General features: G+C 33.4%; 1 protein-coding gene across 1 annotated transcript; it reads right to left on the bottom strand.

The window, feature by feature from the left end:
- Nucleotides 1-7,392: 7,392 nt before the first annotated feature.
- LOC147398301 (pentatricopeptide repeat-containing protein At2g29760, chloroplastic-like) lies at nucleotides 7,393-9,957 on the bottom strand. The gene is made up of 2 exons (XM_086447460.1): nucleotides 9,139-9,957; nucleotides 7,393-9,039 (listed from the first exon to the last, which is right to left on the bottom strand). The coding sequence occupies exons 1-2, from the start codon at nucleotides 9,887-9,889 to the stop codon at nucleotides 8,018-8,020; spliced, it is 1,773 nt and encodes a 590-aa protein (XP_086303586.1). The 5' UTR covers nucleotides 9,890-9,957; the 3' UTR covers nucleotides 7,393-8,017.
- Between the last annotated feature and the right edge of the window lie 3,998 nt (nucleotides 9,958-13,955).

Here is a 13,955-nt window from a genome sequence, read left to right as displayed (position 1 = left end):
CCACAATGGTAATGCTTCTTCTTGTCTCAACAGACGTAACTGTGCTACTAGAATCTGACTTCATTTTGGACTGCAAGGTTATTCATAAGGGAAAATATCGTTTGAAAATGAAAATTCTGATCCAGTAGAAGGGAGCTCCTCCAAAAGATGCTTCCTGGGAGAACTTGTCGCATTTTTCCAAAACTTATCCAAAATTCGACCTTGAGGACAAGGGCCTTCTTAGGGGGATGGATTGATAAGAATCCTTATTTACATGACTTGCATGTGTGACTTTGGTCTTGATTGGAAGTTGCACACGTAAAGGTTGTGGAAGTTTGGCTTAGATATTTCCTTTTGTTAATTTATTTGTTTTTTTGTAATTGAAATAGTCAATTAATAAATTAGCTGTTAAATCTAAGGAGTTGTTGAAAGCTCTCCTAGTATTTTGTTCCATTAGCTAGAGTCCCTACTATCTTGGGTTATCTTTGTAACGATTGTGACCTATTTAGGTTCACTCTTTGAATTGAATAAAAAATCATCAGATTAAATATAAATTACTTCCCAAATTTGTGTTTTTCTTCTCTGTTCTTCCCCAAAATTCTTTTTTATCACTCATGTCCTCAAGAGATAAAGTCCCTCTAGGACTCCTACTCATGTTGAGAACCCCCTTTCAATAGTGAAACTCTTTTACTTTTTCGTTATTTCATGTTTAACAAGCATGCATGATGGGTGTCTCATCGGAACCATTATAAAGCTCACAAAGTTGGGGTGATGATCCCATGGATCTTACCCATTTTGGATATTAAACCTCATCATAGTTTTGACCAATCATGTTTCCCTTCTATTACTTTTTGAAATTTTGATCAATTTGATTAATTTGGATCATTTAATAAAATTGAAAATTTGGTTAATGAATTTTTTAGATTTGATCAAAAATTGAGTCTAATTGCCTAATTAGTTAGGATTTAATTGATTGGTTAATCTTAAGGAATTTGTAATTTTAAATTCAATTGATTGGTTAATTATATTCAAATTCTGTATCGATTGATTGATTTTTATTACTTGATTGGTGAAAATTTAAAGTGAACTTGTCAATTGGATTAGTGGTAATTTTGAATTTTAATTAATCGAATTTGTTTGTTTCATAAAAAATGAATTTGTTGATTTTAAGTTATTAAAGTCGATTTTAATCCATCGCTTGATATTTTATCATTAATTTGGGTTCGATTGAAATCGATGATTAATTCAATCATTTTTAAATCGATAGGTTGATTCTTAAATTTGATTAAACTTTTGATTTTATCGTACTTTATGATTTTTAAATTTTATGATTTTATGCGATCGTATTTATCATTTTATGTGGTGAAAATGTCATTCTATATAATGAAAATCATCATTTCATGTGGCGAAATCGTCACTTTTTGTAAGATTTTATATCATTTCATGTGAAACTTTATTGGCTTCCTAAGTACGGGGGTATCTAAATTTTACCAATTTACGAGAATATTCTTGAAAATTTTATTTTTGGTCCTGGTGTCATGTCTTCCTAGCGAAACAAGGTTTCTAAGTGATAATTGAATGTTAGGGGTATTTTGGTCATTTTGTCAATTTATGTAAAAATTGACAAGAGATTTCTAAATGATAATCGAACATGAGGGGTATTTTGATGTGAAACAGATTCCATTCCTTCCAATCAAAAGTCGATGACTATTAACTAGACATGGACCATTAATAAAAATGCAGAAGTTTTTATAATTATTTTCATTTAAGTCTTCTCTAAGGTCAACTTTCTAGGTAATTGATCCAAAAGAAATTTAGAGTTTCGGCAACAAAGTGCGAGAGAGTTTGTCACTGTGAGAGAGAGAGAGATGTTTGAGGCACTAGAACTTTTAAAAAAGTGATCCACGTCATGAAAATAGACTTTTTATTAACACACTATTTTTTATTAATAATGCATCATTTTAAGTATTGTACCAACTCTTTCTTATAACATCAGTCTTCAATTGCACATCGAGTAAGACAACTATTTGAAATCTTGGTTCCTAGGTCTCGGTCATAATTCTTTTTTGGTAAAATAAAGTAAATTATAAGATTATTATCCACAAGATAATTTTTTATTTAAATCAAAATATAATAATTATTTTAATCAAAATACAAATCTCGATTAACTCGATCAAGTTTTGTTCACTCGGTGAGATTTTTTAGAATATCGCGCAAGTCATTTTTTTGTCTCATGAAATGGTTTGAAGCCTAAAACACGATGTAAATCTATCTCATTAGTGAACGATACCAAGATGACAGGCCAGTTCATCTCAATCTTGAATGATATTTGAAACCATGAGTAATGCCAACATCTCTTATCATTTGCTTCTAACAAGAGGTTGAAAACCAAGTTCTACATATACATAGGATTAGCATCCCATCTTCAAGTAAACCATGAAACTTTTAAGTACTTAATATATGTCAAAAACACAATTTCAAGATAATAGTTCATCCAAGCTTCCATGGTCACCACTAAAAACACCTCAACTCTAAATCTATAGGTAAGTTATAAACAAAACCCTACAAAGCACCACTAAATTTTAGAGGCTTTTCATCAATCTTAATACCAAGGTTCAGCTCTTATAACTAAAACCCAAATGAATCAAGATGGTATTCATGAAAACCTTAATTTTATTTCACAAAAATTAAGATAAACAAGAACCTATAAAAGCCCACTAAATTTGTGGAAAGTTTCTTCAATCCGACTCCATTTTAAAGGTGATTAGTAAATCAACCATTCGACATGGAAAAAAATAAACTCTCTCTATCAAACCCCCCCAATCCAATATAAATCTCAATGATTCCTCTACTAGATCTTAAGGCATGATTAACTATTTGAACCCATTTTAACATTTAATAAATAAATAAAAGTTCTTGTTTAACATTAATAATGCAATGGAAAAATGTATAAACGACAATCTAAAATCTAATTGTGGAAGCTGATTAATAATAATCATATTCCATAATCCTCAAATCTCATAAAAGCAGGTTTCACCATCTAAAACAAGGACATATCTAAGTAACAATCTAAAACATAAATACCCTAAACATCTAAACACTACTTAAATTGATAGAGGTGGTTGCTCACTAACACCCTCAACCTCAAGTATCTCCTTGTAAATCTCCTCCTTAAAGACTGGCTCCCCATTAGTCGTATAATCTGAAAATGTGAATTGCATGGTAACAAGAATTAGTCAGTAAGAAATCTACCATTCTAACATCTAATCACAACATGCAACGTATAAACATACTGAAATTTAAAATCATGTAAGTTTTAATATAACATAGCATTCAAATAAGGATCAAATAAAAAGCTGTAAAACAATTGTAATAATCATCTATGTATCAATTCTATCATCAAAGTATCCTATCATGTTTTAAAATTGCAGCATATCTATCTGACATCACACAATAAAGATAAACACATAATACAAACACGATGTTGTGATAGATGAGAATATTGAGGTTGTACAACAACCTCGACATGGCCATTGATATTCCAAACTAATGTCGGAGTGGAACCCTATTGTTCTTATTTGATTTTATGATCGGTTGCTATTACCACATTTGGGTGACCATTTATTTGGCATTGACTGGCTATTGACCAAGGTTCCAATACTTGAACCAAGTAGGTTGGTTATTCGTTTGATGACTACAGACTCCCAGTGATCACTAAGTAGTCTAGGAGAAAACTCATTGTGTTTAAGCATATCAAAAAACACTAGAACATGAACCTAGACTCTCTCTACACTATACAAAAATTGCTTTTATATACAAATGTTCCATAGAAAAAAAGAGGAAAATTTCCCAGATCTCATGAGTTATGCTACTTTATAAGGTATCTCATATTACCAAGAGAATAGAAGATCAAGTGTTATCTTATATTGACCCACCGCTTCCGAAAATATAACAACGCATTATTTTTTCTAGATTTTTTACAATCCTTTTCTAGTAAACAATTTTGTTTTGTGTGCATACATATAGTTATTTTTTGTCAAAAATACAAACAATGGTATGATAGTGCCCTCCAATTACATCCATCTATCAATTAAACTATTCATTAATCATATCTCACTTGGTAGTGAGAATGTGAAATATCTATCTTTCATAATGTGGCATAGTCACTACATAAGATTAGAGTCACTATCACATCAATCAATCGAGAATGTAAATTCTTTCAATATATCTATCGATAAATCATCTATCGTCCAAGATATCTATCAACATACATCTTTTTAGAAATATTTTAAATTCTAAGGTATCAACTAATTCTACACAATAGTCTTGGTTGAATAGAAAACTGAAAAACCGTAATAAAAGGGTAAATAGTTAAAGTTGTGAAAATTTGAATGGGTCAAAAATGTCACTTTTTTTCAAAGTTCTTCAAATGGAAAATAGATTTTTGGAAATGAAAATCTTAAATAAAAGATTTGACAATATGCAATTTTTAAAACTTAGTTTGAAAAAAAAAACTGAAGAAGATGAGGGTCGAAAATCTTAAAAAAAATGTTGAAATTCACATTTTATTCTTGAACCCAAAAAATTAGATTTTGATTCTTTGAGTTTTGATATTTTAAACCGTTTTTATTGAATCCAAATGGGGGCTATTCCCTTATTTTCATTAAATATTTAAATGTAAATGTAAATATAAATATGACATTTACTTAAATATTTTTAATGAAAATAAGGTCCTGGAAATACTAGAAACATGTTGGAAACACTGTACTACAATAGAGTTTGTCGATGCCACCAGTAGAAATGTTGGTGGTTGGGGGTGCCACCGAGGGTGGGTGTCGATGCCATCAATAGAGGCAATGACACTATGTCAATGGTAGCGTCAGTGCCATCGACAGCCTCAGACTCAAAATTACTTGTTTTTTATCTTCTTCTCCTATTTTCTCCCCAAGATGCAAAAAATTTCTTTCAAAGCTTTCGTAACATTCTAGATTTATAAAATCGATGAAATATACTCGATCTCTATCATTTAAAACATATAATAAAAATTTAAACCATTTAAGAATGCACGAATTTGAAGGAAAATGACCTTGGGTTGAAATCCTAACAGAATTCTTTGTTTTAAAATGACTTTCTACAAAAACTTAGCAACTAAAGGGTAGAAAGGAGGAGTTCATACCTCATTTGTGTCTTCAACAAAGGAATAGCTTCAAGCTCTAGCCCTAAAGGTCTTCTTTGTTACTTTCTGACTTTTCTCTACAACAAAAATGCAATCATCTTGGATCAACGTAAAGTCCTCGATGAGACGAAACTTTTCTTCTCTTTCATCGAGCCTTGAATCATGTTCTATGGTCGTCGAATCAATTCTTATAAATCTAGGGAAGCTTGGATTAGGGTTTTGTTATTGGAGAAGAAATAAAAAGCATGTACATTTTCTATAACGTTAATATTGATAATGAGCTAGGGACTTAAATATCATTTCTGATTTTGTTTTCCTTTGTTTGAAAAAATCTCTGTCATGGGCTCCGATTTTTACAAACCGAGTCTTTTTTTGGATAATTTTTCGATATGAACCTAATAATGTCTTCGAATTTCCAAAATCAACTCCTATCCAAAAAAATATTTCTACATGGTCAATCTTAGTTAAAAATCCTCAAGATACGTGTGAAATATTTAAGGCATTACTCTTTCTTTTTGAACTAGAGCTGCAATCTAGTTGGAAAGTAGACCGAAGCTCAACTCAACCCTAGCATTGAACCTAAACTCATCAACCCAAGCTCTACTTGAGCCTGAGCTTCTTTTTTGAGCTAGAATTAGCCCAAGGTAGTTTGTTTTGGATTGGTTGGGCTCGTTGAAAAAGCCTAATTTTATTTTCATGAGCAAAGAAATTTTATGTCTTAGTTAAGAAATACAATTAATATATTAGCCCCGTATTCAAATTGAGCTGGGTTGCCCCTTGTTTGAGTTATTCTTACCTAAGCTCAACTCATGTTCTACATAACTCGAGCTAGACTCGCCCATCAATTGGATTAAGCTCGGGCCAACATGCCCAAGTTGATAGCCTACTCTAAATTGGAATCAAAGTAGGAGAAGAAAACGAGTATGCAACCAAAAAAACAAAAAATGTCATACCCATCCTTGGCAATCTATTTAATTCAATTATGATTTGTTATGAGTAAAAGTAGGGTGGCAGTAGAAGTTCTCTTAATATTATCACTACGTTTTGATGAATATGTGAATCCTTTGACTTGGGTCTTCTCACGAATAAAAATGACCTCAAAATCAATGACTTTTCTTCACAAACAAATCTTTGAAGGAAAAGAGCGTGGCTTACTATTTACAAGTTGTTTAAATAGTTTAGTAATTTCGTTTTTGAAAAAATGGTTTTCCTTGACCTATGCTATTTTTTTCTCTTCCTTAATGACCAAAATATAGTATTTAGAGAATTCTCCCAACTTGTTTTTCCAAAAATTTAGAAAAAATCTCAGAATACGATCCAACCAGTTACTCATAACTACTCATTGTAAAATTGACCCTTCAACCACAACATTATATCTACCTCAACCTTCAAATCTCAAGGAAAAGATAAGGTTTTCAAGAAGGATGAAGATGATGGTTTTTGCGAAGAAAACCAAAATCATTATAGTCCTCCTAGCCTTACTTAAAAAAGGATTCCACCCTTACTAAGGGTCCTTGGGCTCACCTTGTGGCATCCAAAAGCATGATCCAATGCTTCAGGTTGTAGAGAACAAAATTCTCTTGACTTTGAAAAAAAAATTCCACAAAAAGTTATTTTTTACAATTATTTACTTTTAAATTTAGGAATTAGGTGGAAGTTTGGTAGCCATCCATTACCAAGACCTTGGATCAAGTCCAAAAGAAATTTGTTCTATATTTTTTCTTCAGGGTATGAGTTTTCCGGGAAATCTAGAGGGCTGTGGCATTGCAAATGTGCTAATCCATTTTAGCAAAATGACTCTTAGTAAGGCTTAAATTCTTACTATGTTAATAAGAAAAGTGTTTTTCAAAAATATTATTAGTATGCAATCAGGGGTGAAGCAAAATCCCACGTGGGGGCAACTAACAGTGCAAAAAAAAAAATTGTGGGGGTAATAGTAGTGGATTTTTTGAATCTATCGTAATAGCTCAAACTCCTTAGACTAAGAAAATTCTTGTGGGGCAAGCGCCCCCACTATAAATCCACCCCCAGTTTGTAATCCTGTATTCTTTTTAGAGTCGTGGAGGAACATTGAAATTAACATCATTTGGGACATTGGGAGGACAACTAAGAGTGCAAAAAATTTGTGGAGGCAATAGCAGTGGATTTTTTAATCTGTCGCAATAACTCAAAACTCATTAGACTTTGAAATTTTTGGGGGGGCAAGTGTTCCCCCACTATTTAGAGCCGTGCTGGAGTTACATTGAAATTGACATCATTTGGGACATTGGTGTGCAAAGCATAGAAACTTTTCACTCCTATCTCAATGAAAGGCATCTATGGTTCTATAATCGCATCCACGTCAGTAATGTCTGAAACAATGTCAATTTCAATGTTATTTAGCATTTTCCTTTTTTTAAAACTTTCCCAGATTTATTCCTCTTGGCCCTGTCAAATAATTGCCAAATCCAAACATGGTTGCCACATGATCGTGCAGACTGAGATGTTTAAGCACTTCATCCTCGAATGTCGGTCTACCATTCCTTCAGAGTTGGCCGGTCAATTACCTACACTTTTTGCATCTTTTTTTCTTCTCCACCTTCAAATTCGAATCCCCACATGAACAACAAAACCAGAGACATCTCAATCAGACTTCGACTTTCAAAAACGATTTTAAAAAAATTTTAAAAAAAAGCTCCCAGACAAAATCCTTCACTTCTTGGGAGTTTGTTATAGACTTTAAAGCCTGAATTGCTAACCAAAATATTTTTCCCCAGCAAAAATGAAATACTGATATAATGAAGATCGAATAGCCGACAGTGACACTGTTGACATATCAAGGCTCATTTATAAATCATAATTTAAACTCCATCCTTGACATTATCAAAACATATCTAAAGTATCCATCACATATCCTTTGAACCGTAAAATTCGGTTAATCCCAAAAATTGTCTGGTATATCATTTCGGTTTGAGGGTGTGATCTATCAGCAACAAAGAACTCATGAACAAAACCATTTATTTCAACAAAAGAGCAACCCGGTTGTTTCCGAATCCCACGAACATCCATACTCTTCCTCACCCTCTTCACATCACTCCACCTTGACACTCCAGCATAAACATTGGAAAGCAGAACATGGCTCCCACACTTTCTTGGCTCCCATTTAAGAATTTGTTCTGCCGCAAATTCCGCCATCTCAATATTCCCATTAATCCTTGACGAAAAAAGCAATGATCGCCAAATAACAGCATCAGGTTTGATGGGCATTGCTCTAAGAAACTTCACTGCCTCACTCAAAAGGTTGGCTCGTCCAAGAAGGTCAATCATACAGCCGTAATGCTCGACACGAGGGCTAAGGTTATAGGTTCTGGACATAGAATTGAAGTAGTAAAACCCCTTGTCTACCAATCCACCATGACTACAAGCAGATAACACCCCAAGAAATGTGACCTCATTCGGTCTAACCTCACTCGACAATTCCATATATGAAAACAAGTCCAACGCTTTATCACACTTCCCATTCATTGCAAGCCCAGAAATCATCACAGTCCATGAAAATACATCTTTTTGAACCAATTCATGGAAAATCTCAAGAGCCTTGTTAATATCTCCACACTTTGAGTACATATCGATCAAAGCATTTTTCACTGAGAGATTCATTTCAATCTTGTTCTTGTCGCAATAAGCATGAACCCACCTTCCCTGATCTAACGCACCCAAGTGCCCACAGGACGAAACAACACATGCCACAGTAGCTTCATCTGCTTTCACACCTTCGAGCTGCATCTCCCTGAACAACCCTATCGCTTCTTTAAACAAACCTGACTGCGCGTAACCAGCAATTATAGAAGTCCAACACACAACATTCCTTTCAGGCATTCTATTAAACACTTGACGAGCATCATCTGTTCGACCACATTTTGAATAAAAATCTATCAATGAAGAACCTAAAAAGACATCTAAAACAAAATAATTTCCCATAATAAATCCATGAATCCTCCTACCCAACCAAAGATCTCCAACTCTTGCACAAGCAGTTAGAACACTCGCCATAGTTACCTCATTCGGAGTACCAGAATTACTCTCCCACATTTTCCCAAACACCTCCAACGCTTCTCCACAAAAATCACTCTGCAAATACCCAGAAATCATACTATTCCATGACACAACATCTCGGACCAAAACCGGAACAAAATCGAAAACCTTACGAGCTGTTTCAACCATACCACACACCGAGTACATCGATATAAGTGAATTCTGAACAAAGACATCGAATTCTAACCCAAATTTCAGACTCATTGAATGAAGTTCTTCACCCTTTTTAGAAAATAAGAGGCGAGCACAAGCTTTGAGGACGAAAGGGAACGTGAAATTATCAGGTGAAACACCATTTTTTCGCATTAGATTGTAAAGAGTGATTGATTCTTTGGGATAAGAGCTGCGAGCGTAGGTTCTGAACATGAAATTCCAGGCGTAGAGATTTGGGTTTTGGATTTGGGAGAAGAGAGAGCGAGCGAAGGAGAGATCGGAAGAGAGGGAGAGGAGGAGTTTGCTTGATATAAAGGGGTCTTTGAAGAAGCCTGTGACGATGGCTTGAGAGAGGATCTGGTTGAACTGTTTGGGGTTTATGGGTTTGTCTAAGAGAGAGATGGAGAAGCAGTGATGGTGGCGAGTGATCCATTTAGGGTTTGAGCCGTTGGAGGGAAATGAGGTTTTGGGTTTTGGAATGCTTTGGAAGTAAGGTAAGAGGCGCATCAAAATTCAAAATCGATGGGAGATAATGAGCTTAGAAATGGAAATTTCTTTTTTTTCTTTTTTTTCTTTTTTTTTTACCAGAGTGTGATCATTAGAATTTTGAAAAAGAGCTGCTATTGGCACCCTAAATTTTTCTTATACATACCAACTTTTTTAATTATTTATAATACCCCAATTAAAGATTATAAAACGCGCATCGAACATTACAAAAGTTAGGCTCAAATTATTATCTCAATGTTACAAAACATTATAACAATGGTTCAAAATTCAAAGTTAACACTTTTCCCAATATAAAATATTAAAGTAAAAAAATTAAAAATAAATCAAGAAGAAAAGAATTGAGAGAGATTCTATTGACACCCTAACTTTTAATTATTCTCAATCATTCACTTATTTTCTTCATTTTTAATTTAGAAATAATGAGTAAAAGTTGGGATGCCAATAATTGATCTCTTTGGAAATAAGATGACTAGTACTTCAACTAGGGCTGGCAATGGATCGAATTTTACTTGATACCTGATTTGTTTCGATAAATAAATAGGATTCAAATCTAAACTTTGGATTTTTGGATAAGATTCAGATTGGATATTGAAAATCTGATAAATTTTCAGATCGTTTTGAATAAACTCCAATACAATCCAATAAAAATACAATACAAATTTTGTTATACACTTTTTAAAACTTTTTCATATGTATTACTTACATAATAGTCTCTCTCTTCTTAGTTCTCATGTAGGATTTTCATTTGGCTTTCTCCTTCATCTTCTCTAAGAAAAATGACCCACCGATGGCTGATGCTACTATAATCTAAAGACTCATTGCACGCCGACAAACAATCAGGTATATGTGTGTATGTGTGTGTATGTGTGTGAAACAATTGAAAGGTTTCGAATTTTTTGAAGAACCACACTTTCCTCTATAGTAACATTCAACCCATCAAAGCTTCAACCGAGACACCACTTTTTAGGATATTCATGATATTAGATTAGGGTTACATTAAGTTTCATGAGGAAAATAACATCGAGATTTTCTAAATAGGAAGCGAAAGCAATGGTATGCAACTTTATGAAGAAGTCAATTAACTGCATCTGAGAGGAAACATACGACATAGAGACAAAACCTTGTTGGAAGAACTGGTGAATAAAGTGGTAATCAATCTTAATATGCTTTGTACGCTAATGAAATATAGAGTTGCAGGAAATTTGAATGGCACTCTTCTTATCATAGCACATCGGAGTCAGATAAAAAATAAGAACTCTGATATCTATAAGAAGCCAACGGAGCCAAATGATCTCTTGAGCAGTAGAGACCATAACACAATATTCAGCCTCAACAAATGAACGAGTAATAACTGACTACTTCTTACTACTCCAGGAGATAAGAGAGTCCCCTAAGAATATACAAAACCTCGTGGTAAATTTGCTGTCTATAATATTGTCATCATCAGAATAGGCACGCAACTACAACAATGATGAGGATGGAAATATCAAATTATAAAATAAGATACCCCATGGATAGGATAAAATCCTAATCATAATGGCCCATTGAGTAGTGGCAAGGGAGGAGACAAACTGGCTAACCACATGAACAACATAGGTTATGTCAAGTCGAGTAATAATAAGGTACACAAGACTGTCAACAATAACTTGATATAAAGTCGGACCCTCGAGGGAAACACCATCAGAGTGTGTCAGTAGAACATGAAGCTCAAAAAAGTATCTACAGTCCGCGTATCAGTTATTTGAGCTCGCTCAAGGACATCGGTATTATACTTGGACTGAGATACTAAGTAGCATCGAGGAGAGGACACGCGACCTCAATGCCAAGAAAATACCGAAGAACACCCAAGTCTTTCATCTCAAATTCGCGATGTAATTGAAGTTTCATATGAGCCAGCCCAACAATATCATCTCTAGTTAGATTCATATCATCAACATAGAGTAGAAGAAAATTTTCTTGTAGACATGTGATTTTCTTATGGAAACATCAATACTATGTCGTTTGGAGTTTCCACCATTATTTTTTGGAAAGGGTTGTGAATGGTCATTCAAGATAGTTTTTTTGGAAAATCAATTTTTACATATCATTGTAGTGACTTTCATTTGCATACAATTACGTTCAATTCAAAAATGGCTAACTACGTGTAATTATTTTTTCTAAATAATCAATGTAATGTGAAAATCAAAAGAATACAAAAATAAGAAAATCACAAGGATTTTCAAACCTGATAGCAAGACTTTAGAGCAACTTCAGAAAATAAGCATAACTCACTACTCCGATATCAAATTTGAGCAAAATTAGATTCATTGGAAAGAAAACGAATAGATCTAAAAAAATTATGAGCAATCGAGATTAGAAAATGTCATTTACTATGAGATATTTAAGTTGAAAGTTATGCTTGGATTATGGCATAATAGGATCTAGTACAATGGGCTTGGGCTTGGGCTTGGGTTTGAGCTTTGAAGGAACCTTCTCACACATGCCAAAGATGGTGTTGAAGTTCACATACTTCAAAATTCAACAAAGCACTCAAAATTAAGTGTTAACTCTATTTAAGAGAATTATTAGAAAAATATCACTAAAAGGACAAACCTACTACATTATTCCTCTTATTTTATGAATTAAGGCCTCCATTGCTTCCACTAAAATTGTGTATAAATAAGAGTCCCTGAAAGCGTCCTTGATCCGCGGGTTGCGGATCCACTTTTTTGGGTTTGAGAGTTGCCACCTAGTTATTATGGTCTAGAAATCGAATATTGACTCTAAATACATAAAAACATTGATCTAAAAAAAAGAACGGGTCTGAGGATCACATTACGGAATTGGAAGGTGTTAGGCACCAACCCCGTTCGGCAAACGCCGATTGTAGACACCCCATTTTCGCATCCGCCTGATTGATCAACTCGTCAACCCGATTGCAATGATTCCCAATGATGGATGTGTATTCCAATGCTTTATTTTGTTACCAGATATGTTTCAGAAATCCGGATGAGGTATCTCGAACTGACAAAACCTTAGAAACTACGCTACGCTAGGAAAATACGACCCCAGAAACATAGAAATCATCATCTTGCAGACCAGAAAGAAACTTCACGATAAAAATCACTAAAAATATCAAATTATCAAAATATCCCTAACCTCAAAACAACCCTAGAGCCTACGTTACGCTTAGGAAAACTCTCGAAACACATAAAATAACAAATCGGAACCAAATAAAATTATTTCACCAATTTTAACAGAATTTGACAAAATTACGAAAATGCCCCTCGTAAAGTTCACAACCATTTCACACAAAAAAATTCATAAAAAAAAAACTAATATTTCCATTGAATTCCTTACGATAAATCGATTTAAAACATCCTGGAACATTAAAAACTGACTTAAAACGTGAAAAGTCCTCTCCGGGGGCAAAACGGTAATTTCACAATTTTCATAATTAAAAAATTCGAAATTAATAAATAAAACATTAAATAATTAAATTTAAACATTAATGAAATTAATTTAAAATTTTGAACCTAAAAATTCGATTAATCGGACTCTCAGGCAAAATTGTTGAGGGTTTGTGGGATATTTCTTTAAGGACCCCTCCATTTGGGGGTCCAAAGAATTAAAGATATTTTAGAGGGGGTTCTCCAAAAATTAAAAGTAAATCAAGCAAGACTGAAGTCAAGGTATTAAAGTCAATCAAGTGAGACTGAAGTCAAAATTAAAGTCAATTAAGCAAGACTGAAGTCAAGATATTAAAAGTCAATCAATTCAGACTAAAGTCAAAACATTAAAAGTCAATCAAATAAGACCAAAAGTCATAATAGAGATCTAATTAAATAATAACTCTATCTAATAGAGTTCTAACTTAAAAACAATTCTACCTAAAACAATTTGAATTAAAACACAATTCTACCTAAACAATTCTAATTAAAACACAATTCTACCTAAAACAAGTCAAATTAAAACACAACTCTAATTAAAAAAGATCTCTAATTAAACACTAACTCTATCCAAATCAACCCCTAAAAACATCTATAAATAGAGGTGCTTACACCCTATTTTCATATCAAATCATAAA

This window comes from Akebia trifoliata, chromosome 7 (genome assembly GCF_017979445.1).
Source record: "Akebia trifoliata isolate Shusen 1 chromosome 7, ASM1797944v1, whole genome shotgun sequence".
Classification (NCBI taxonomy): domain Eukaryota; kingdom Viridiplantae; phylum Streptophyta; class Magnoliopsida; order Ranunculales; family Lardizabalaceae; genus Akebia; species Akebia trifoliata.
The sequence above is the reverse complement of the archived record's forward strand: the minus strand, read 5'-3'. Positions and strand labels throughout refer to the sequence as shown.

Coding starts and splice junctions, on each gene's coding strand:
- LOC147398301 (XM_086447460.1), bottom strand. CDS start 9,889: ATGCGCCTCTTACCTTACTTCCAAAGCATTCCAAAACCCAAAACCTCA. Junction 9,040..9,138: donor AGTTGGAGATCTTTGGTTGG/GTAGGAGGATTC, acceptor GTGGTCGAACAG/ATGATGCTCGTCAAGTGTTT.